Here is a 25,241-nt window from a genome sequence, read left to right on the forward strand (position 1 = left end):
GATAATTACTGATTTTTGAAAGCCATCTGCTTTTAAAATCATTGTTTTTCTTGGTTTCTATAATATACATTTAGCTAATTTCCCTTCTGTCTTTCTGGCCTCTGTTTTCAGTCTGGTTCTCTCTCTCTCTGTCTCCCCCACCCCCAAATGTACCTAGCAGTCAGCCTTGGCTCCTCTTTTCTCTTCTCAGGTTTTCATCCTCGTTGATTTCACCACTTTCCTAGCTGTAAAACCCTTATGTATGAAGACTGTCAAATTTCTTTCTCTAGTCCAGCCCTTTCTTCTGACTCCAGATTGGTAAAGTCAGCTTTTCAATAACATCTCCACTTAGACATTTCACAGGCAACTTATCTTTAGTCTTCCCCAAATTAAGTTTTTATTTATTTCTCAAAAGCTAATCCTCTCTGCAATCTTCTCCATCTCTGTAAGCGAATCTGTTCTGGCTTTCTTTCATTTCTTTGAGTAGGCAGCTCTTTGCCTCAGCCTGGAATGCTCTTTCTTTAACTCATTCGAAAGTTGGCTCCCACTCATCTTTCAAGTCTCAACTTAAACCTTACCAGGAAGAGGCCTTCCTTGTCCTACCTCCATTTCTATCAGAGTTTGAAATGATGTGTACTTTTGGTTTTCCCCAGGTGAACCCTAAGCTCTAGAAGGGTGGGGACCATGTCTGTCGCTTCTATCCCTAGAGCCCCAAACCTAGCAGAATGCCTGACGTATCATAGGCCCTAAATGTTTGTTGAATAAACAGACAGCACTTTATTCTTATTTTAGAAATCTAACAATAATTTTGATTTACATAACTAAACTCTCCAAAACACCCAATCACTTCTTACTAAGCCTATGTTCTGGGAAGACCACATTTGTTATATTCCTCACTCAGTGCAGTGTCCGACACATAGTAGGAACTCAGTCAACATCAGCTGAAGAAAGAGAGAAAAGAAAGGAAGGAGCACAGGTGATGACAGGGTCGAGGAAAAGACAGATACCAAAGGAGAAGGCTTTATAATCATACTATGGGGCTACGGCAACAACTCAGATACAAACTCAGAATACTTAATCTCTCACTCGTTTTGCCCATATGATATAAACATCTGTAACTTTATAAATGGCTAGATGAGGCAGTATTTTACCTGCAAAACAGATATTTGATGTTATTTAGATACAACTGAAACTACCATTTTATTTTTACTATAGCGCTGCCAATTTGGATAAACAGTACTGTAAGATGCTGAATTCTTAAATGAGGTCTGTGCTATTTAGTCAAATCAGAGAGGTGTAAAGCCTTAAAGATGTGAAATGATCTCCAAATGACCCAGTATTTTTTAGCATACTTGTTCCCTAAAATCTTTGGTTATTATCAAAATCTGCATGAGCTGCACAACAAAAGAATTCACAACTAGTCTCTCTCTCTCTTTCTCTCTCTCCACTAAGGGCTGAGCTAAGAGGAAAGGATGAAAAGTATCTTATTCATCTTATATATAATAAAATTGGACATTTGTTTGCTTTCTAGAGCAAGAACGGCTATTAAGAAATAAGACTGCCTAGATTATGTCAGGGGAAATTGTTTGAAGAGACCTTGATCAAACATACTTGTTTAGTATAATAACATATTAAAGTCACAGCTTCTGCCTACCAGGAACTCCAAGATTACATCAGACACAGAAATACCTTTCTGAATGTACACACAAAAGTAATTATTATTTCAAGAAATCAACTTAGAAGTGAATCTTTACATATTTACCTACTGAGAAATTTTTCTCTAGAAAGTCCTAGTTATACCTTGCTTGTTAATGGGTCTGCAGTATAACAGCACTGTGTATGTGTTTTTCATTAATAAAAGGCTTGATTAAAAACATAAGCTGGTACCACTATGTAGCTGACTCATGTTTTGTTAATAGCGGTAGCTATGTGGGGAGGGAATACATTGGTTTTCTACAGGAAATACTATGGAGATTTGAAATCTAGGTCGCCTAGCACAGCATAGCTGTAGATAAGAGCAGGGAAGCCCATTTCTTCCCCCAACACTCCAATAAGAAAATGTTGTTTACAAATAGCTAACAATGACTGCTTTGCAATTACAACTGGTTAGTTTCCATGACAGTTAGTTAGAATCATAATTATCTTTTTTGACTTCTTTACCATCTTAATATGTTACAACATCATATACAAGGAAGTTTACAGTCAGTGTGCACTAAAGGTAACCGCAAGACAAAAAGCTCAGTGTATGTGCTTCTGTGAAATCTTCTACCTCAAAACCCCAAAGCTGTTTTAAATAAGAATTAGGTTTTGGTAGCACTGGCTTGTCACATGGCAAGTCTGCACCTAAACAGGAAAGAGCTTCCTGGCAAGTCCTATCAGATTTGCTTCCCTTCATGACTTTGAGTATATTATGGTAGAGACATACCTGTACCCTATGATTTAGGCACTGAGGGTCTTTAAAAATAACACAAGTACCAACAAAGTGTTTTGACAGTAAAATATTTAAGCTGTATTGTCAAAAGCAACCACGTTTCATAGCCGTGTTTTTGTTTTTCTTTTTTTTTTTTTTACTAGGATTGAACTCGGGACCTTGCATTTGTGAGGCAGTGGCACATAGCAATGTTTTGAGTATATGTATCTTGTCTTTGGGAAATGGCAATACTGTATCTCCTTTGAACATTTATAAAATATATTTATAGATGTATGTCTCATTAAGCCTTTTGGTCTTAAGCCATAAGAAGTAACTCAGACATTTCAGTTGAAGTATAAAGAACCAAAGTATTTTCCCTGGAGTTATGTCACCTACACATACATCAGGTTACTAAGACTAAAATAGGAGACCAAGCCAGGTGTGGTGGCACATGCCAGTAATCCCAGCACTCAGGAGGCTGAGGCAGGATGATCGTCACAAGTTGGAAGCCAATCTGGACTACATAGTGAGTTCAAGACCTGCCTGAAACTCACAGCCAGACCCTGTCTCAAAAACAAACAAACAGTAAAAATAGGGAATCCTAAAATAAAACTAAAAAGGAAAGTAAAAGAGAAAAGGCAATGTTCATACAGAGATTTCTTTAACTGAAATACTGAATAGTTTCTTTGGTGTGAAAAACTATAATAGTACACAGGATCCTAATGAGACAATTAATAATGTGAAATAGGAAGTAAAGGGCTAAAGGTGTAAGGAAAGTGGGAAGGGTGGGGGAAAGGTAATAAGGGAGAGGAAAAAAATATGAGAAACTGAGAAAATGGAAATAAAGTGTTTGTAAATGGGGAGGGGAGGAGGGGGGGAAGGGAGGGCAGGGACAAGGGGAAAAATGAGAATCAAGACCTATTATGTAAAGGTACAGAATTCCAATGATGAATGTAACTGTATTTGTATACCTAGATTGTACCAATAACCTCAATAAAAAAGAAAACAAAAAACAAAAAACAAAAACAAACAAACAAACAAAAAACAACAAATTAAGATAGGAGTCCTAATCAGAACTAAAATCTTTGTAATCAATTCAGAAAAGAATTGAAGGAAAAGACTTTCCTGTTGTTTCGCATATGTTAAACCTAGTGAATCCTGTTTGATTAGTCAAATTTTGTTCAGACTTGAATCTTGCATTGTAAATTTAAAAAGTAGTTCTAAGTTTTGATCCCCAGTACCAAAAAAAAGAAAAAGAAAAAAAAGACTAAAAAAAAATTAGTCCTAAGTGCTTGAGGGTGGCATTCATATGTCCTAAAAGTATTCAGACCTATTATTTGGGTCTGCTTTCCTCTGCAGTTGCCTTACACTCTGTGCTTCAGAGTCCCTACTAGCAGAATTCTGAGGAGGAATTGTTATTTTCGATTGGATTTGGGTAGACATTCAAGTATGTTAGTAAACAGCTTATCCTGGGACATTTGTGTCAATGGATAGCCTTAGGATGACTTCTACCCCAAAGAGCGAAAAGGAGTGCAGGCTTGGACAAAAGGTGCACTTCCGTTTGGGAAGCAGGATGCATTTAGGTATTTTAAAAGAAGGCTTCAAGAGGATGAGTATAGGCAAGACACCATACACATGTTAACTTCTTCCCAGTCAACTCTGAACCAATGAAAATGCACAAAAAAATGTGATATTGACTAATAACATGTGAGATTTTTGTCCTTTAAAATAATAGAAAGCCACATTTCCTACTGGTATACTTTCCTTACATTTGGACTACAAAAAGCTAGTTTAAGAATCGTGCTCATTGTATTACATTTATTATGTTTTTGAGAAGGGTCAGTGTGTTTCCTAAGGAAGTCTTTGGAGGTTGATTCACTGTAAGACCGCTTAGAAAACCTATAGTAACCTGTTTCCTTTAGTTAATGTCAATTCACCATCTACCCAAACAATAAAACAACAACATCATTCTGTTTACGAAAACTCTCCAACCCAGTTTACCGATACACATCACAGAACTTCATCAGTACTTTATCAAGATAGAGGAGCTCAACTTCAGACAACAACTTGCATTATGATAAAATGATAGAGTGAGATGTGTTCAATAAAGTTAAGGTTAACAAAACACTTTATACGTATTACTTCAATTATCTTTTTCTCAGACACAAATCGGGAGAGTTATTAGAGAGGGTGCCAAAAACACTTCCAATCAAGACTGGCTCTGGGAAATACGGGAAACATCATTGTTACACCAACAGACTCACTTTTTTTTTTTTCAGTGAGGAAAACTAGGGCTTGATTTCATTTTCAATCACGAACCAGACAAGACTTCCATCTTTTATGGTCATGCTACGTATTAATGCTATGTGACCAATTATTTTTGCCAAAAGGGGAACAAGACTCTTTTTCTTCCTCTTCCTTTTATTTAAAGACACTGCACAAAAATAAATGTTAAGCCTTTTTTGAAACAAAAGATTAAATTGTTCTTTCTCGCAATCTCTATTACTTGAACAGTTCACATGTAGCCTGGTCTTAGAAACATTTCTAGCACATAGTTTTCAAACAGCACCCAGTCCCCTTCAGGGACATATTACTATTAACAGCCCATCCACTCGTTTGATTATCATTGTATGGTTAATAGCTTTTTAGGATAATAACTTTGATACAGATAATCAAATGCTTTAATTAGTTTATTATCCTTTTCTCTTTTAGAACAGATCCAGGCCATATTTGACTTGAATGTGAGGAAACAGGGCGGTGCAACCTTTGAGGGAACTATAGACCAGTATAATCCTCAACTGGGGCTCCTTGGCTTCTCACAGGAATTCACTTCCTGGGGTTAAAGGTGACTCCAGTCCTCATGATGATATTTGTAAATGAGATTTGTTTACAATCATTCAAGCCATTCAACTTAATTTAAAATAAAGAAAAATGATAAAACTATTGAACATCATGAAAATGACAGATGAAAATACAGATGAGACCAGAAGCCCTTCCAGCGATCAAGGAAAAACAATGTACAACAGAACAGTTTAGAAAAGGTGGAAAGAGGACAGGATCAACTCTGTTTCATAGCAAGGGAACTTAAAGACAGAACTGTTCCTCCATTTTACAAGTGAGAAAACTGAGCTACAAATTAAGAACCTCATGGAGGCTGGCCACTTGTGAGAGACAGGTAGGCTCTGAATACAGGCAGCGGTTCGTGACCTATGCATTAGCCACTGTTCTTCCTCCATGACACAGACTGCAGCAACAATAAAAATGTTAAAAATGTTAAAATGTTAAAAAATAAATAAATAAAAAAGAACTGAAGGTCATTAGTCCAAAATGTAAGCAATGATTGCCTTTTGATGTTGGATTATGAACCACTTTTTTCCCCTGCTTATTCTTTTAAAATCTCTTTCTTCCAATAACAAAAATAAAGTTTAACACCATTTTTATGTCCGCAGGAAACAAAATAAAAATATTGCTGGCCTAACTGACATGTTCCTCTCTTATCTTACTTACCATTTCACAATTTACAAAAACTACGCATACGGTTACATGACACTTTGTTGACATCTCACAGAGCACATACATCTTGCTAGAAAGTCACAGAAGCCTGGACATAGAAATTTGTTCAAATTAAGTTGAAATTTCTAAGACTTATATTTTATTGTGTCTATTTAAGATGTACAATATATTCTGGTAAACAGAGTGAAATCACAAAACTACATGAATAGGTAATGGGGGTTGATTAAAGTATGTTTTATGCATGTATGAAAATGCCACAACAAAACCCATTAAACTATGTAAATAATATGTATTAAAAATCCAACCATAAGCCGGGTGTGGTGGCACAAGCTTGTAATCTCAGCACTCGGGAGGCTGAAGCAGGAGGATCGCTGTGAATTCAAGACCAGCCTGAGCTACATATTGAGTTCAAGGTCAGCCTCAACTACATAGTGAGACCCTGTCTCAAAAAAAAAAAAAAAAAAAAAAAAAAAAAGGAAAAATCCAACCGAACAAAAAATTACACCAACACAATTGCACCCCAAACATCTCCAAACACTGACCTCTCCCAATCTCACTCTAGATGTCTATTAGCATTTCAGTATGTTTAAAGGGTACTCATCTTCCTTCTCATAGATCGGAATGTCCTGCTGATATCCCTGATTTTAATGGTTCTGCTAATCTCCAGTAATTCAGGTTCAAAGATCCAGTACTGCTTTTATGTCTCTTCTTTGTTTCTCCTGTCAATTGCTGTCTAATCTTATACGATCCATTTCTGAAATACTATTGACTTAGCTGTTCAATAAATCCTTACTGCAATGGTAGATTTCAGGGCTATGGTGATTAAAAAAAAAAAAAAAGACAAGTGAGGACCTTGCCTTCCAACAGCTTACATTACAGGGTGGAAGACACAATATCAGTGGCCAGTCTTCTTAGCAAATGAAGCCAGCAGATCAAGGGTTGATGATGGAACTAAGTATCAGGAAAAGCATCTCTCAGAAGGTGACACGAGAGCAGAGACCTGACTGATACGAAAGACGAGTGTTGTGAAGGTCTGAGAAAACGCCATTCCAGGCAGGTGGAAGGGCCAGGGCAGTGACATTAGATGGGAATAACTTTGATAAGTATGAAGAACTGCAAAAAAGATTAATATAGCTGGTATATAGTAAACCAGGAAAGAGGGACAAAGGTATCAGACAGCTAGTTGGAGTCAAAACTGAAGGGCCTTGCAAAGCCATGCTACAGAATTTGGATGTTTCTTTACGTACAATGGGAAGTGACTGGAGAGGTTTGATTAGGGGAGTGGTGTGGTTTGGTCCATGTTAGACGCTAGAGTACACACATAGGGGGAAGTATGGAAGAACAGATGAGTTAGAAGACTACTATGTCATCTTCCTGCCTGTTGACACTAGTTTAACTTGGGTTCTCCATAACTGCGCCCATTCCAGTGCTAAAGCTCTCTTGTTCACAGTACCTCGAACCCTAGTGCTGACCAGGCAAAATTTCATGAAGCACAGCTCTGGTTTTCACTTACCGTTCCTTGCTCAAAGAGCATCAATAGTTTAAAAATCTCTAGAGCAACTTGCCTAGTGTTAAAAATAGTCCCTGAGCAATGCCTTACTTATTTGCCATTATTCCCTTATATTATTTATATTCTAGGTATTTGAATAATGATAAGACCGTGGGCCAAATCTAGCGTGTCACTTGTTCTTACAATTAAAGTTTGATCCGAACATGGTCACATCTAGTTTTGCTCATTATCCATGGTTGCGTTCACACTACAATGGCAGAGTTGCGCAGTTGTGACACAGATGATATGACCACTAAACTTATCTGGTTCCTTACGGCAAAAAGTTTAAAGAATCCAGCTCTAGGCAAACTAAATTTCATTCTTTTTATTATATCTCCCATTTTAGTTTGTAACCTTTGTCACTGTATTCTTTCCAGTTTGAATGCAATTCTGTCTTCCTATTCCCACCTCCGTAAGCACACTTTCTACCCATCTTTCAAGGCCCATCAACTCCCCGTGAAGCTCTCCCCCAATCTGTACAATGAATGACTCGCCTGCCCAAAGCTGGCTTCCCACGTGGAAAGCCAAGAGCCAAGAAGTGTGTGCAGCCTCGAGAGTCTACAGGAGGCAAGAAAGTGGGACCTTCCCCAGAGCCTCCAGAGAGAAGATCCTGCAGCTTAACTGACAATGGCACTTGAGCCTAATGAGTCCATTTTGGACTTCTCTGACTTCTAGTGCCATTAAGATAATATATTTGTATTGTTTAAAGAGCCTAAGCAGCAGTGGGAAACCAATATGCTCTCCTTTCTACAAATTCACAGCCACTTCATAACTCCTCCAGGGCTCCTCCTTGGTGAGCTTGTAGCATTTCTGTACACAGGATTTGATTCTCTATGATGCTCAGCTCACCGAGGGCAGGGTGTCTAACTGGTTCCTCTTTGCATCTGCCATAATGGCAATTATATTGCCTTGTATACACACAGCACAAAATCAGTATTAATGATGATAAATATTAACAAATATTTAATGTGTTTGAAAATTTATGACATACTTGTTCAGATCATATAAAAAGCATACTCAAATAATCTATATGGCCTCATTCCTCAATTATTCTGAAAAAAGTGAGCATTTATCTTTCAAAACCATCTTTGAAATGTGTAACATTAAAATTTATAGTATGTTTAGGTAATACATATGGTCCATGAGGGTTTGATGATTTACTTTTGCAAGTGATCATTTAATTCATCAAGCATATAATTTCCTAATCCACAAGTAATGATACTATAAGTTGAAAAAAATTTTTTTATTTCTGTGGGATGATTCTAAAATGGACAGTAAAAGCAATGGCTTTTTTCCCTAGTTTTCTACTTATAGGTAATGTGAATGAAGCCAAAATCTTGGGGAAATTTTTGTCATTAGTAATGTCTAATGAGGCAATCAAGATTGAACTAAAGAAAGTATAGAGAATTCACAAATTGCTCATAATGAAGTATAATAGATCAAGCCTTCAACATATCAAAATATCAAACAGGAATGAATAATGCTAAGATTTTATTTTTACTAGGAAACTGAAAACTAAAATGAATAAAAGATAAAGGCATTTCAACTATTGTCAGGCTCTGAAAGGCTTGTATTTTATGTGGTGTGAAGACAGAGACTAGAGACAGATAAAGGACTCCCTATATCAGTGCCATTAGAAATTAGATAATTCAGCTTTTGGTATTTACTAATTCTGAATGTCTCATACAAAACCAAAGTAATTCTGTAGACTGAGGGAAACGAAGTGAATTATGAAATAACTAGGCTCATATTAGGTTTCAAAAGTTTTCTTTTTATTTACAAAGAGCATTTTGTGTGTGTGTGTGTGTGTTTTCATTCACCGCCGTTCTTATATACAGATACCATATCTGCCTTTTCGTTCCCAAAATCCTGAAAAGGAAATGCACTGCAGTAGGGAAGGTCAAGTTTCTTTCTTTCTTTCTTTCTTTTTTCAATTCAGTCTATGGGTGAGATCTCCCATTAAAAATAAGAACTTCATTTATCAATGACTGAGCATCAACACTGCATCAAACACTTTGAGAAGTCCTGGGAAGGCTAAGCTGAGCGAGACAGTTCACAAGGTAAGGAGGGAAAGTAGCACTGATTCTCTTGGGAAGATTCAGGACAGCATTTCTAATACCACAGCAGCTGTCGCGGGTGTCTTAATTAAACCTGGCCAGGAGTATCCTTCTAATTCTCTCAAACTTCCTTTGATTACATAGAAAAGTCAAGGGGGTAGGAAGGATGTTTATAACTCATGAGGAGTCTGAAGACTGACTCAGAGCTCTCAGAACGGAATCTGTAACTCTTGCAAGAGAGGATCATTTTTCATTCCTAGGAAAATTTTCTTATTGCCACAAAGGCTGTTTTCCCACCAGGGAAATGGTAGTTCATGCTATTAATTTCCTATTGTGGGGCAACAAACTACTGCCCATGCAGCCACTTACAATAATACATGGAAATTACCAGTTTCTGTGGGTCTGGAGTCTGGCTCAGCTGAGTCCTTTGCAGAGGATTTCACAATTTCAGTCTATGCGTCAAGCACGGCTGTGATCTCATCTGAGGCCTGAGTGGGAAGCCCTGATCTCCCAGTGTGGCGGTTCATATCACGGAAGGCAGCAAGGAACGAAAGACTCAAGCAAAATAAGCACCGAATCTTACGCTACGCGATCACGCACATTTGCCACACTCTTTACAAGCAAATCAGAGGTCCTGAGCAGGCAGCGGGGTAGAGACTAACGCAGGAAAGAGAGCACAGGAAGGACGAACAGGGAATCTCCCAGGACAGGAACAGAGGACGGAGGAGGACAGGAACCACCCAAAGAGTCTGTCTGACACATGACTTAGGTTTTTCCCCTCTTTGTTACTTTAACATACAAAATCTACTACTTTGTCATTAAGTTAATCCTAGCTCTTGGTGTTTCGATATTATTCTTAAAAGCTCTTGTTAGCTCTAGGTTGTGTTTTTGTCCATGCTTTGTACATTTATTTAAACATGTAAGCTCACCAAAGAGCCCTGTGAACCTTCTTTCGATTTATTTGTGGTTTTGTCCTTTCCTTTCTTACTGGGACTATAAGTAATTGTATGCAGTAGAGTTAACATTTTAGAATTTCTTACTTGATAAGCCCCATTCTTCCATTCTCTAAACACAGGAATAAACCCATTTTATTCAAATCCAAAGAGACAGAAAAGAAGGCAAAAAAACAAAACAAAACAAAACAAAACCCTTATTTAAACAGAGCCTGTGATAAATATCTGTGTACATAATTAAACAATCACATCCTCTTTAGCTTCTTTCAGAAGAATTACAAGTTCATCAGATGTTAAGATAGCTGAAGTAATTCAGTATTTCAACAGCCCGGCGTGCACTGGTTAAATGATCTATTTTGCGAAAGCATCATTCATATTCTTTTGATGCTTGGGCTGGGCTGACGTCACTGTTACAGTTGACTTTGGTTTCAGCTTCACTCACAATCTTGACTCTTTACGGGAAACTTCTCCTGGGGTTTTACTCCCTTTCTGTCAGGTCTGCTGCTCTGAAGAATGGCGTGACTTTCCGCAGACATGTTTTAGTCAGAAAGTTCCAGCAGCGGCTGGGGATTTAGCTCAGCGGTTTGGTGGCCTGCCTTACAAGCGCAAGGACCCGAGTTCAATCTCCGGTACCAAAAAAAAGAAAGTTCCAGCAGAAGGTGTGCGGTCCCCACTTAGGGTCTATCCCTACAAGGCAGGGTTAGCTGCATTCTTCCACGTTTCAACTATTTTATACTCTGCATGAGCAGAGCCGGCCTCTCTTCTTACACGATGCTCAAAAGATATTTGTGGAAAGAACAGACTGTTTGATAGCTACTTCCAGTATATTATATTCATGCATGTAAATGGATTTTTTTGTATAGGTTTTAGAAAGGAAACTGAAGGGTCAAAGGGAAAGGATATTGAGATTCCTAAAGACACAGCCAGGCTGCTCTCCAAAACAGCTGAACTGAGTAAACATCTATCAACAGTGCATCATCATCTGAAATGAACAGACATTTCTCAGACAAAGAAGTAAAAGCAGCAAGTAAATATAAAAAAAAATGTTCCACATCACTGGTCATTTGAAAGAGGCAGATGAAAACAATACTGAGATCCCACCTCACCCCACAAAGAATGGCTGCTATCAAGAAATCAACCAATAACAAATGTTGGCGGGGTTGTGGGGAGAAAGGAATCCCTCTCCATTGTTGGTGGGAGTGCTGACTGCTGCAAGCACTATAGAAATCAATATGGAGATACCTCAAAGAGCTGGGACTAGAGGTTCCATTTGACCCAGCCATCCCTCTGCTGGGTATCTTTCCAAAAGAATTAAAAGAATCATACCACAGTGATATATGCACACCTATTTTTATAGAGGCATAGTTTGTAACTCACAGTTTGTAATAGCTAAAACTTGGAAACAGCCCATTTGCCCATCAGTTGGAGACTGGATCAAAAAGATGTGGTTTTTCTATAAGATGGAATACTACTCATCCATAAAGAATGAGAAATCAGAGTCATTCATAGGAAAATGGAAACATATTGAGGATATACACCTAAGTGAAATAAGTTAGTCACACGTGTATAAATACTGAATAATTTCTCTGGTGTGAAAAACTATAATGGTCCATAAGATCCTAATGGTATAACTGACAATGCGAAATAGGAAGAAAGGGGCTAAAGGTGTAGGGGAAGTGGGAAGGGTAGGGGAAAAGAAATAAGGGGAAAGAAAAAAAATGAGAAAATGAAAAAATGGAAATAAAGTGTTTGTAAATGGGGAGGGGAGGAGGGGTGAAGGGAGGGCAGGGACAAGGGGAAGAAATGAGAACCAAGACTTGTCATGTAAAGGTACAAGATCCCAATGATGAATGTAACTGTACTGCATACGTAAAATGTACCAATAAACTCAATGGGGGAAAAAAAACAGTATATCAGTATGTCTATTTTCTCATTATAGATTGTTAAAATGAGACACTGTATACTGTTTTAAGGTCATTCTTAAGTAAATAAAATTAAGACAAATACATTAAATACTAAACATATTCATTCCGCAGATATTAATCCTAATAATGAAATACAATATTATTGGATGCCCGTTCTGTATCATGCACTGTTGCAGGTGTTACCTTAATTGTACCAAACAAGACATCCACGATCCCTCCTCTCAGTGAGCTCACTTTTTAATAAGGAAGAAAGTAACGAAGAAAACAAAAAATGTGAAAAGCACACAAGAGGGAAGTCAGCTCGTCTCTGGAGGTGCAGAGAGGGCCAGGTTTAGTTAGGTGTTCGGACAAGGCTTTCTGAAAGCTGACAGTGGGGCTGAGGACCAATTCACAACGAACGGGTTGTCGCCACCATACTGTCCTCTTGGCTTTTCTCAAACACCAAACAGGCTCCACAGGCCTCTCTGATTGCTGTCCCCTCTGTCTGGAACACTTCCTGTAGATATGGCTACTTCTGGTCACCTCGATGAAATGCCTGTGAAATCAGCTTCATCAGTGTTTAGGTAACAGTGGCTAACTGGACCCCACGCCTGGGCAAATGTCACGTATTGATCTTTCACGCAGGCTCTACACAGCAACCTCTCCACATACAGAACTGCGGGGACCATTTCCGGAGGACCCCGAAAAGAGCCATTATAACAGAGATCAACTTCTTTATTATTTCAACCTTTATAACCATGAAATAAATTCAGGTTGAAAGGGAGTTTCCTACCCAAAATCTACTGTACTTGAAAGTAAAATGTTAACTTTGCAACTGTTTTCAGAGGATTTAGCGCGTGGTTTTTCTCACATGTTTTCCATAGAGTAATTTAATAATGATAGACTATATAAATCTGCAATTAGTACAAATCTTTCTGTTTTCCAAGGGCTTCAAATTCCTAAGGAAAAGGAAAGAGGAAGGAAAGGGGGGGTCGGAGAAGAGCGAAAGAAAAAGAATAGTTTATGATTGTAAGGACAAAATAATTCTGTTAGGGAATGACAAGGAACGATGGAGATTATGATGCCAGATGCAAGCTGCTTTATCTTCAATCAGCGCTCCACTTCAGACACTTTATCTTTAATCCTCACCACAAGCTTGAGAGTTGGTGCTGCCTTATTCTTCTGCAGCCTGTGATCTTTTCATTGTACTATTTCAACCTCTTTTCAAGTAGAGACGACTCTGTCTTCTCGATAAAGGTACCGCACGGGAGACAACTAATGGTTACATAAAAACAAACAGTAATTTCACAGACGCGACTTCGCTGTTATCCTGGAATGCGTGGATACAAATGCATTTGTTTCTTCATTTTATACACGGAGGAAAAGTGAAACCGGGTGATTCATCGAAGACTGTAAAAGATCCTGTGTAAGAATCAGCTCTTCTCATTCCCCACGTTCTCCTTGTTCGACTTGGAGTTTAGTTTTCATTGGCATTTACAGAGTAACATGAAGGAAATGGGAAACACCGACTGCACGATCCCACTAACTAGGTACTTTTTAACTCATCACTGACACCGGTTAAATAAGGTCACAAAGCCCCACATTTTCAGTAATTTTTATGAAAGACTCTGTTTTTGACTCTCTACCCTCTGGTTTAAGATCTTTACCTTGGCATCCTTATTATTCCTTCTCTATGTATTATTTCCTCGTTTATGCATGCAAAGAAAGCTCTTATTGCTTACTTTGAGGTTGAGATTTCCATGATGTTTTACAATTCTTTTACATTAAAAGATTATTTAAATTTCAGAAGTAGCAAATACTCATTAAAAAAATCAAACAATACAGAAATTTCTAATAAAAAACTCTTTCCCGATCCTAGAGAAAGCTAATGTTATTGAGTTACATAATTCATATTTGGTTGAAAAGGATAGAGCTCTTGAGCCTATGCAATGCATTTCTTATTTCTTTCTTTCTTTCTTTTTCTTTTTTTTTTTTTTTTGGTACTGGGATTGAACTTGGGTCATTGTGCTTACAAGGTAGGCACTAGAACCACTGAGCTAAATCTCCGGCCCTGCAATGCATATCTTTATTCTGAGGATTTGTAAGGGACCAGTTAGAGGGGGAAGGAAAATAAGAAGGCAGTAGTAATATTGACATTGACTAAGATATTTTAAATATATGTACAAACTCCCCAAAACAACCCCACCATCAGAATATATATAATCATGAAAATTAGGTAAGGTATATTTTGTTCCGAGATTGCAGTATGCAAAAACTCTAAAACATAATCTTGGCAAAAACACTTTCATACTAAGCCACTTAACCCGTGAGATGACCCCATGAAGTCTGTATCCCCTCTTTGGAGACAGGAAGCTAATACTGAGAGCGGTCATCAAATTTCCCAACTCTTAGGATCTGTGCTCACAGGACACCATACAACTTTCTACACTTCTACAGAGAGAAAATGCCAATTTAATAGTGACACAACGTCTCAAATGCACTGCTCTGATACTTATCAAGAACAGTAAATTTAGAATCAGAGACTGGAGTCAGGGTTTTGGCACTGTCTCTTCTAGGTAAATCATGGAAGTCCTCTCTGCCTTGCTCTTTTTATATCTTTTAAATTAGAACTAGTGTCTATCTCACAGAGTTGCTGTGAGGATACATTAATAGCAAAGTGACACTTTTAAACTGGAAAACTGATAAAAATCTTAAAACTTTCTATATCTATGATATTATTTTTCAATATATCATCTGCACTAGTAATACTGATGTTCTGTTATTGCAAGCAGGAACTGAACTTCTGCACCTAAATTGAACCATTTTATCATAGCAAATAATTGTGAAAGCTGTTATTGCACACATTTTAATACTGCTGTCTTTTTTGGAGATGAGTGGTCACCACTCTGCCCTCATGTAAACTCGGGAGAGCACCTATTCCATTAACCCGAAAGAGTGTGTTCTGTTTGAATGAGGACATGTGCAGGCCCTGGGAGAAAATGTTTCTTTCCGACATCATTTACATTTTGCTTGTCCAGTTCCAGAACTGAAGCATGAATTACCCTTTAAGCATTCTATCACTATGTTAGTTTTAATTGTGGAAGAAATGAGAATTTCATGCTTCAAAAGAGTGATAATTCTCTGCATTTTCTCACCAATGGCATCTGTAATCCTGAATCTGTAGTCACTGCATCTTTTTCTGCCTTTCTGTTTGAAGACATTTTATGGGACTGTCTGCTCACCATGTTCATATCAAAGAATACAGATTTTTACTTGATTAAATTTTAGGTATTACACATTCTGCAATCCCCTAGACAACTATATTCCTACCTTGTGGGAGAAATTAAGTCTTGCTTGTCTAGCCATGCCTTTATACCTTATGGCAACTGGAAATATATACTATTAAAGTATATATCGGAGATGGAGATGCTTGTCTATGAAATCCTGTAATAGGCGCTAACTTTGGGATTGACTCACACTAGCTATTTGATATATTAAACACTGGAAACATGATAGTTTTCTGATTTTTATGCTTGGAAAACTATTGTTTTTCCTGTATACCAATACATAATTGTTGCTATAAATCTCATAGTACTTAATGATGTCAGCACTTTGATTCTCAGGAATTTATTTAGTGGAGCTGGAGATTTAGCTCCGTGGTGCCACTACTTGTCTCGCGAGCTTAAGGTCTCGACTTCGATCCCCGGTACCAAAAACAAAATTTTTTTTTGTTTAATGGAAAAAGCCCACAATTACTTGGTAGTTGATTAATGAATTAAAAGAACACTAAAGAAACAATGGGTAGTCTAAGAGCCAAGAAGATGATAAATAACTGCTCTGTGCTACTGGACTTCCAAGAACTTATTGGTGTAACTCACACGAGTGCCAAGTTAACACATTAACACTGAATTCCGGGTGCTTCAAAAGTTATAGGAACTAATATGCCATCAGTCTTTCTTTTGAAAATAAATATTTGTTTCTTGCTGCTCCCAAGTTAGGCCAAGTGACCTCCATCTGCCACCTCAATCACTGCAAAAGCCAACTGGTGGGTCCTCCTTTTTTCATTATTCTTGCTACTCCTCCAGTTTAGTTTCTGGAACTATCAAGAACTGTCAGGCAAACCAATGCCTGGAAGACCTTTTCAAATGTAGATCACATTAGTGTTCTTATTTATATCCAAACACCTTAGGAAGGCTCTTCAAACCCCATGTGATCCAGCTTACTTTCCACCTTTAGGTCACCCCCTTGCTCACTCCTGTATATCAGACACACAGATCTTTTTTCTTTGTTTATTTTTGCTCCCTCAAATATGTCAAGTTTGTTCCTGCTTCATGAGTTCTGTACTAGGCCTGAAAAGCCCTCTTTCATAGATTTTCTCCTGGCTGGGCCTGGGCTCCAGCATTACCTTTTCAAAGAGTGCTTCTTTGTCTATTAGTCTTAAATAGAGTCTGCACATACTCCCTTTCCTAAAATATCATCCCATTTCATTATGTGTGTGACGCTCACCACTACCGGAATTACGGCATTCCCTTCTTTGATAATTTGTCTGTCCATCTCTGTCCACTACAATTTACTTAAGCTGCTTGACAGCAAGTCTTGTTTATACTGTTGTCCTAGTGCTCACCGCAGGGTGTGGCCCGTGGTAGATACTCAGTAAACAGTACCAGGAGGAATGAAATAATCTAACTCTATATCTTCATTTTTCTGAAAATACAATGGTATGAGGAAATTAATTATTATTTTTCTAATGCTAATGATAACTTGCCCACTTAAAACAGAAATAAATCTCTCAAGATTAAATTGGATCTGTTTGCTTTCTTTTTATTTATTTATTTTTTGTGGTACCAGGGATCGAACTCAGGACCTTGTGCTTGGAAGGTAGTCAGCGGCACCACTGAGCTAAATCCCTGGCCCTGGATCTGTTTTCTTAATGGAATCTTATAGCAGTAAGCTACATTCAATCTGTAACAATACGAGAGAGTATTCAAGTTTAGTATTTTTTTGTTTGAAAGTTTAGATTCCACGAGTGCTGAGAGTGGTAAATATCTGACTGAGAAATCAAGTCACCAAGGAACAAGTCTGCCTTACACAGACAGGTGAAGTTGTCTCTTACATGACACAGAATTGCACAATAGCTACTTCTCAGTTCTTGAACACCTTTCCCAGTTTTAGGAGCAGAAAGCATGCTTACGTTATGGGGAGGCAAATGATATAATGTCCACTTTAAATAACACACTTTCGTTAAAATATGCTGTTGGGTGCAATGTAAAAAATAATGATGAGCCAGGGATGTAGCTCAGAGGCATGGTGCCTGCCTGGCAAGTGCAAGGTCCTAAGTTCTATTCCCAGTACCACCCCCAAAAAAGTAAAAGAATATTTGAGGTCTAGAACAAGTAGAATGAGAAGTTGCCATAACAAGTCTCAATTCCAGACCTGAAAGAAGGAAAGGATCTCTAAAAGAAATCATGAAGCATTTAACATGTTGCAGTACTGCTTTCCCCCCTTTTCTAATCAAACCGTTCCTTATCAGCTTCAGTAACTTCTAATTAGCTTCAACACATAAATGCAAAAGTCAGTTATTACTGACACTTTACTCTTAAGAGCTAAAATCTGCTAATTTCTTTCTTTTTGTGGGGAGGTACTGGGGATTGAACTGGGGACCTTGCACTTGCTAAATCCCTTGCCCCAATTACCGCTAATTTCTGAGGTGAATACCTGAACTGATTCAAGAGGCTTGCAGGGGAAAGGATTTTCTTTCCTTTCTTTCTTGCTTGCTTGCTTGCTTGCTTGCTTCTCTCTCTCTTTCCATTTTTTGTTTGTTTGTTTGTTTATTGAGGCAGGGTCTACACTATGTAGTTCAGACTGACTGTGAGATCACTATGTAGCCCAGGCTGGCCTTGAACTCATGATGATCCCTCTGTCTCTACCTCCCCGAGTGCTGGGATTACAGGTGTGAGCCACCATGCCGGGCCTTATTTTCTTTAGTTGAATAAAAATGACAGTTATTCAACCAGTGTTTAATAGTTGAACATTCACATTTTTGATACTACATGTAATGCTATATTGAAATACACATACACATTTATGCACATCTTTCACTATTTTCTTTGCAAAAATACCTCTAGTTGGTATGACTGAGTTAAAATATTTGACCACTAAAATAATATTCTTTAACTTTCAAAAAAACCTTTCCAATGGGATTTCAGAAGCTCTTGATACATATTGCAAAACTGATTCCCAAGGATTTTATGCCAAGTTACATTCCCACCTGTAGTGGATGAGAATATTTACTTTCAACTTTAATTAGTGGCAGGCCCAGATGGCTCCTAAATTTGAGATTTTTTGATGCCTGATATATGAGTAATTTAAGAAAAGAAAGTATACTCTGCAGGAGGATTCCTGCCCCTTGCTTCCTCTGCTCACACATCATTAAGCCCTTGTGGGTGTAGAAATTTTAGCTCCAACTGCTCATCTCAATTCTGAAAATCTCTGAAGCTTAAGACCCGAGTTATACTGACAGACTCATCCTGTTTCTCGTGCAGGGAGACATTCATGCCTTCTTTATTACCACTGAATTCTAAATGTCAGTTCTAAGTGTAAGGACAGAATGGGAAGATTTTAGCATGACATCACTCTATAATATTGATCTCAAAGTCCATCCCGAGTCTTGACTGCTGTATCTTCTTGCTTTAATAATACAAACCATATACCAGTATGTATGCATGTTTGTATGTATTTGTAAGGCTTGAATGAGATGTGCATGTATCTGTTATATGTGTGACATATTTCTAGTTTTAAAAGCTTGAACGTAGAAAGCTCTCCCCTCAGGAATGGTCTTTCACCTGGGAAATGCTATAAGAGCCCCTTTGCTTGCCCTGACATTTAATCATTTAATTGTTGAAATATCCTCTCCGACCTCAGGCTGGGCGTTGACTAATGTGTAAATAAAGGATGATACAGTAGAATAGCAGGGCTGGGAGGTGAGCTAGGGCCAGAGTTGGTTGTGCAGAACCACATGGCTTTTGGTGCGGACTCTTCTGGGCCAGCTCCTTTACATTTATAGCTTCCTGTGTGCCCCAGTGCATGCCCACGTTTCCTCAAGGAACAAGCCCCCGTTAGCCTGCTGCTTGACAAAGAATTCGTGTGAATCCTGGAAGTTTCAACAAATGCCATGACTCAAGATCAGAAAAAGCTAAGCAAGTCTGTTACCCACCTCCCCAGCCATCTTTGACTTCATTGATTACCTCTTCCAACTAGAACCTGTTCAGGGTGCCCTCCTGCTATGGGTCCCCCTGTTACTCCCACTATTGATCAGGATGCTCAGCAGAGCTAACCCCAAGGTGGCCCTTCCTGCTTTCCTTCCATGTGGTCCTACCTGCCCGCCACCAAAAAGGCTTGAGGAGGTGCCAGAAACTGCTACAGCTGTTGATGATTTTTGCCCTGTTTTTATAGTCTATCTATCATTTCCATGGAAACACTGAAGGAGGGTAATTATATGTCTGCTTTTACACTGCCAACTTAACCAGGAACTCAGTAAGGTCTCTTTTTTATTAAGTATCTAATATGGGATATTTGGCCAGGTTAAAAATAATTTAAAATAGAACTGCCTTTTAAAATTGCTTTTGTAATAGAGTTATTTTGTCAATCTATAAGCCAACCAAAAAAGACTGCATTTCTGAATAAGCAGTTATTTCACATGAAGATGACACTAAGCCATCATAATGACACTGACCATGTAAACCTTGATGGAGAATGACAGAAGCATTCCCAGGGCTTCCAGTACTGATTGAAAAACCTCCATTCTGTCTTCACACTTTTTCACTAGAAGTGATGGAATGGAGTAGATCACAGTTTCTCACAGTTAGCAATAAACAATTGAAAGATAAGATGCTGGCACAGACATGAAACCACAGTTTCCTGTGATGACTGCATTCTGACTCAAAATTGGTAGCATTAAATGCTCATTATTAAGAAAAGCTGTCATTGACCATATTTCCAAATGTACCCAATAGAAAGAACCTTTAGACAGCAACTTAACACGTACCATAGAGAGAAAATAAATTTACTATATTAGTTGCTTTCGATAATCAGGTGGCAACAGCAGTAGCCTTGGCAGCAGCCACAGCAGCGACAACTTTCAAAAGGGGACATTTATATTACTCAGGCCTCCTTTATATGTACCTCATTAATCTTCCAATCTTGCCACTGGGATATTACGATCCCCACTTTTTATATGAAGAAATAGACCCACAAGTTTTTTTATTTTAATCATTGAAGTTGGATGAGCCATTATGGGGCACCTCCAGGGGACACAGAAGGTGCAGGGGCCTACCCTTTACATAGCTTGCCCAGCACACTTCTCCACAGGCATCTGATGAAGGCAGAAGGGCCATGTATGCAATGCCGTCGCGAGCATTTATGTTCCCTGTGAGAGGGGTTCTTAGTTGGGGTTCACAGATACCCTGAAAATTGAGGTGAAACATATGAAAATGCACATTTTTTGGGAACAAGGCCTTCATCAGATTTCAGATCCAGAAAGGGTCTGTCTTCTTAGGTAGGCCTTAGAGCCTGGTTTTAAGCTATAAAACTCAAGGAATCTTACACTTCAGCTTTCTGAGGAAAAACTATAATGTGACATCCTAGCGTACACTTTTATTAAGCCAAAGTGGAGGCACTTACCCAAGTGGACATTTCAAATTCTATCTTGAAATAACCAGATAGCTATGGCAAAGGAAATGAAATGGGGCTTGTGGCTAAATTATCTATCTCAATGTCATAATGCTCTGTTTCCCATTGTACACATAGAAAACCCCACTGCTTAAGAAGAAGAAAAATGAGCTGAGTTTCTCTGAATTATTTAACTTAACAAGATATGTCTGATAAAGTTTTTTTTTTAACTACTTGTGAAATATGCCAACATTAGCAGTTGTATTTTAAATAAAAAGAAACAACACAGAAATTGTCAGTTTTAAATGGCAAGGTACGTATAATCTTGAAAAGGGTAAAAAATGCACATGTAATTTTTCTCTTCCCTTTCAAAGAAGTTCTGCCGAATTTCAAGTATTTTCTTTGAATAATCATGTCTGGCAGAAATGAAGGTTAATGTTAGCAAAGTGATTAACATTAACGATGGCAGTGTCCATTGGTCTATGCCTTCGCAGGTGTTCCCCTCCACTCTGCCCTTCCCAGCATGAAAACATTTGATACACGAAATTCTGAGCTTATGTGTAACACATTATTTTTACCCCTGTGAAGGGCCCACAGAATTTCTTTCCATAATGAATTCGTAGGGGTTTTTGACATGTACCTTGCTTTTTTAAACATGTATTAGATTATTCAAAATTTTAAAAATACACTAATTGTATAGAGTGAGCAGATACCTATTAGAGACCAGGTTGCCAATCCTGATTAACGTATTTTTAAAATCAAAAATGGCCCAAAAGGTCTTTAAAAGTTACTCTCCATCAAGCCAAGCTATTTACTACCCAGAACCATATTCAAAATTTATTACTTTGACAATTAGTAGAATATTTTCTGTCTATCCTCCATCCATTCTCCCATCCACCTACCCATTCATTTATCTTTGCTTTTTTAAGAAATAAAAACAAATGCGTTAGTCCATGATGGTACTACACAATGACTGCATTCCTCATGGGGAGTTGGCACATGTACATAACACATCTTAATTCCTTTTACTTGCCCTTTCCCTCCGCTCTGCTTCCATCTCTTGGCTCCCTTCTTATTTGCAAAAGATCTATTTTGTTGTTTCCTAATTTTGCTCTTTAAATTATTTATACTTTGGTTTTTCTCATATAAAAGAAGACGTACAACATTTAAGCTTGAGTGCATGACTTATTTCACTTAACATTATATATCTGTTCACTAGACAATCAGCAGATAGACACTAAGGAAAGAAACAATGACAAAATAGATCAAATATCTACTAACAGGCCGTATATAAAGGATACTTGTAAAAATGAAATTGAGACATCACAACTAAACTAACATATCTGACAAACGTTAACTGTATTCTGCAAAGATGATCACAAGAATGACTTCTGCTTACATGCTCTTCTACAATGTGATCTTGCCACTTCCTCATCCCGGCGTGGAGTAGAAGCCCTTGTCTTAGTTATTTTTCTCCTTGCTGTTGCTGAGACAAAATACCTAACACTCAAAGGTAAAGGAGGGAAGGCTCATTTTGGCTCACAGTTTGTAAAGGTTTCAGTCCACAGTCAGCTGGCTCCAAAGCAGGGTGGCATGGCAGAGGGACACCACAGAGGAGAAACAGTTCATGGCAAAGCAAGGCAGAGAGAAGGTAGCCAGCAGTGAAGCAGCAAGCAGCAAGTAACAAGCAGGAAGTGACAAGAGGCAACAGCAGCCCTTTTTCTGTGCTTTACATTCTATCCAGGCTATCTGCCCTTAGGGTGGGTAGCACTCACACCCAGGGTGGGTAACTTTAATCCTAGCATCACACCTCGAATCAATCTTGGCATCACACACTGTACATCCAGCCACCTCCCAAAACTTCCACCCATGACCATATGAGGCTTTGGAGGGACATCTCCATGCAAGCCATAACAGCCTCTTTCTGTTGAATGATCAAAAGAATATGTTGGAAGGGAGGCTGAGTGACTTCTGAGGTTGGTTTATAAATGGATAGAGCCTCTATCTTGCTCACTTAAATATCTGTGCTGAAGTTTAATCCCCACAGAATAAATTTAACTACCTAGCGGACTGCTTGCTAGAGAGGCCATGGATACTTTGGTGTTGCAGTTTTTATCCCACACTGGGCTCTCATTTGGCACGCCTACCGGGGACTGGCATCAGATGACTGAAATCTCAGCAGACCCTTAACTGTAACCAATGAGTGCTCCCTAAGAAGAACTTGCCTAGTCAACCTCATTTAACCAACGGGATCATACAGCAATAATACTAATTGTTTTTTTTAGCCATTCAGTTTTGGGGTTTTTGTTATACAGCGATGGCGGATAGAACAGCTAATAAAAAGTTAATGTTATGTATGAAGTTCAACTACAATTCAAAATATGTTTTGTGCAAGGAAATGTGGTAGGGGTAGTTGCTTTATAAAAATTATATTATTTGGTCTTTGTAACAAATTTTGAGTGGTAATTCTGTATTTTGAGTGGTAACTATGTATTTTGTGCACTAGACAAAGATATTTAAAATTACTTTCAAAAGTTCTGTTCAAAGTTTTTTATGGAAGCTATGTCTTATAAATATACTATCTTATTGACTCCTTAGGTACAATTACATTTTGTTCAAAAATATAGTTACGTTCAAAACATTATATTCTCTTTAATTGACTATTTTTTTATTTGTCTAAAATATCCCTATTATGTAGCTCTTCCTATCCATAGACCATTATTACATGATTCTTATTCATTATTCATTATTTAGAAGAGAAGGTCAATATTAGAGGTTCTTAGTATGTTATTATACCCAGGAACATTTTTGGAAGTTTCTGAGGCATTATCTTTTGTCACAGTGTTTGGGGGTATTTTGGGCCTGGAGAGGAAGAGCAACAGGAAGGCTAACCATCCTATTATAGAAAGCACTGGATAGTCCTGCACAACAAACATTATGTTCCACATCCTTGGATTAGTCAACTTTCCCATTGGTGGGGACAAATGCCTAACACTCACAAATGAAAGGAGGAGAGGTTTAGTTTGGCTCATAGATTCAGAGGATGCAGTCCACGGTCATCCAAAACAGATACATCATGGTGGAAAGGTTTGGTGGAGTCAAGCTCCTCAATTCATGTTGGCCAAGCAGAGCAAGGGTCAGTGCCAGAGAAGAAGAGCCCAGGGACCAGATACTGTACTGCAAATCATGTACACATGCTGCACCCAGACACACCCAGAAGTGTTTTTACTTCCCTTGGCAGGGCCTGTGCTAGTCAAATTCACACAGTTAACTGTCACACATCTCTCTGATTCAGGTTGTTAAAAAATTTCCATTTGGTTATGTGAGACTGGAATATAACTCTGTTTTCAGACGAACTCCACATTTTTTGGCATGGTTTTAATATACATTAACTTTTCCAGGCTTGTCAGTCACTAGGAAAATTGATAAAAGATTTTATTTGCTTTTGTTCAGAGTTTACCAAGAGTCGTTCATTGTTATGGACAATCATATTACTGATGGCAATATCCATGTGCCACTGAAGTTGAAATTACAATGTCCCTTCATCAGTCTATAATCATATTTGTGGAGGCTGTATGCATAGGTGCAAGCCAGCATCTGAGATATTATATCTTCCAGCATAGCTGTACCCAAAATTTACCTACTGAAATATATATTGTTTTATTACAGAGCACCTTCCTCTAATTTTTTCCCTATAATACAGTTAGGACATGTTATTGATTTTTATAAATAATGGATAGAGGTGGGAAATTGCCTATAATTTTCACTGCAGGGAAATAAAGGGTTAGGTTAGTGGTTATAAAAAGGGAATTGAAATAAGAGGCAAAAGTACTGGGAGACAGGAGAAGGGAAAGATGAAAATGTCTAATAACTTAAGTTTTCCCCCAAGGATTTCTATCTGTTGAGATGCTGGAAGTTACTTAGAGCATTATTCTGCTTCTCTTTCTAGTCCAATGCTGACTCTAGGGGTAGGCAGTGACAGAACATGTATAGTTCCTAAAAACTGTATTCTCTTGGCCCTGGATGAGGTGTCAATGACTGAGCCAGCAGCTCTGAAGACAAGGGACCTAGTTCAGCTTATCCCCAGGACTTTCATTAACAACCATATTGACTGTCCCAGAATCTTTTCCGGGTCTTCCCTGACTGTGATCCTGCAGATGCCACCCGCAAATGGTTCCATCGAACACACTGTTTCAGCAGTCTGTCTTT

General features: G+C 38.3%; 1 protein-coding gene across 4 annotated transcripts in view; it reads right to left on the reverse strand.

Moving 5' to 3' along the window:
• Positions 1 to 25,241, reverse strand: part of Stxbp4 (syntaxin binding protein 4) — a 166,621-nt gene that overhangs the window by 41,211 nt on the left and 100,169 nt on the right. The window contains exon 17 of one of the 4 annotated variants that reach the window (XM_010620206.2): positions 22,687 to 24,445. The exons of the other annotated variants lie outside the window; for them this stretch is intronic. Within the exon in view, the coding sequence (XP_010618508.1) occupies positions 24,411 to 24,445 (35 nt within the window). The 3' untranslated portion in view covers positions 22,687 to 24,410. Of the gene's footprint in view, positions 1 to 22,686; positions 24,446 to 25,241 lie in introns of those variants that run through there. 4 annotated transcript variants of the gene reach the window in all.

This window comes from Fukomys damarensis, unplaced genomic scaffold (genome assembly GCF_012274545.1).
Source record: "Fukomys damarensis isolate Sample0158 unplaced genomic scaffold, DMR_v1.0_HiC HiC_scaffold_13, whole genome shotgun sequence".
NCBI classification, from domain to species: Eukaryota; Metazoa; Chordata; class Mammalia; order Rodentia; family Bathyergidae; genus Fukomys; species Fukomys damarensis.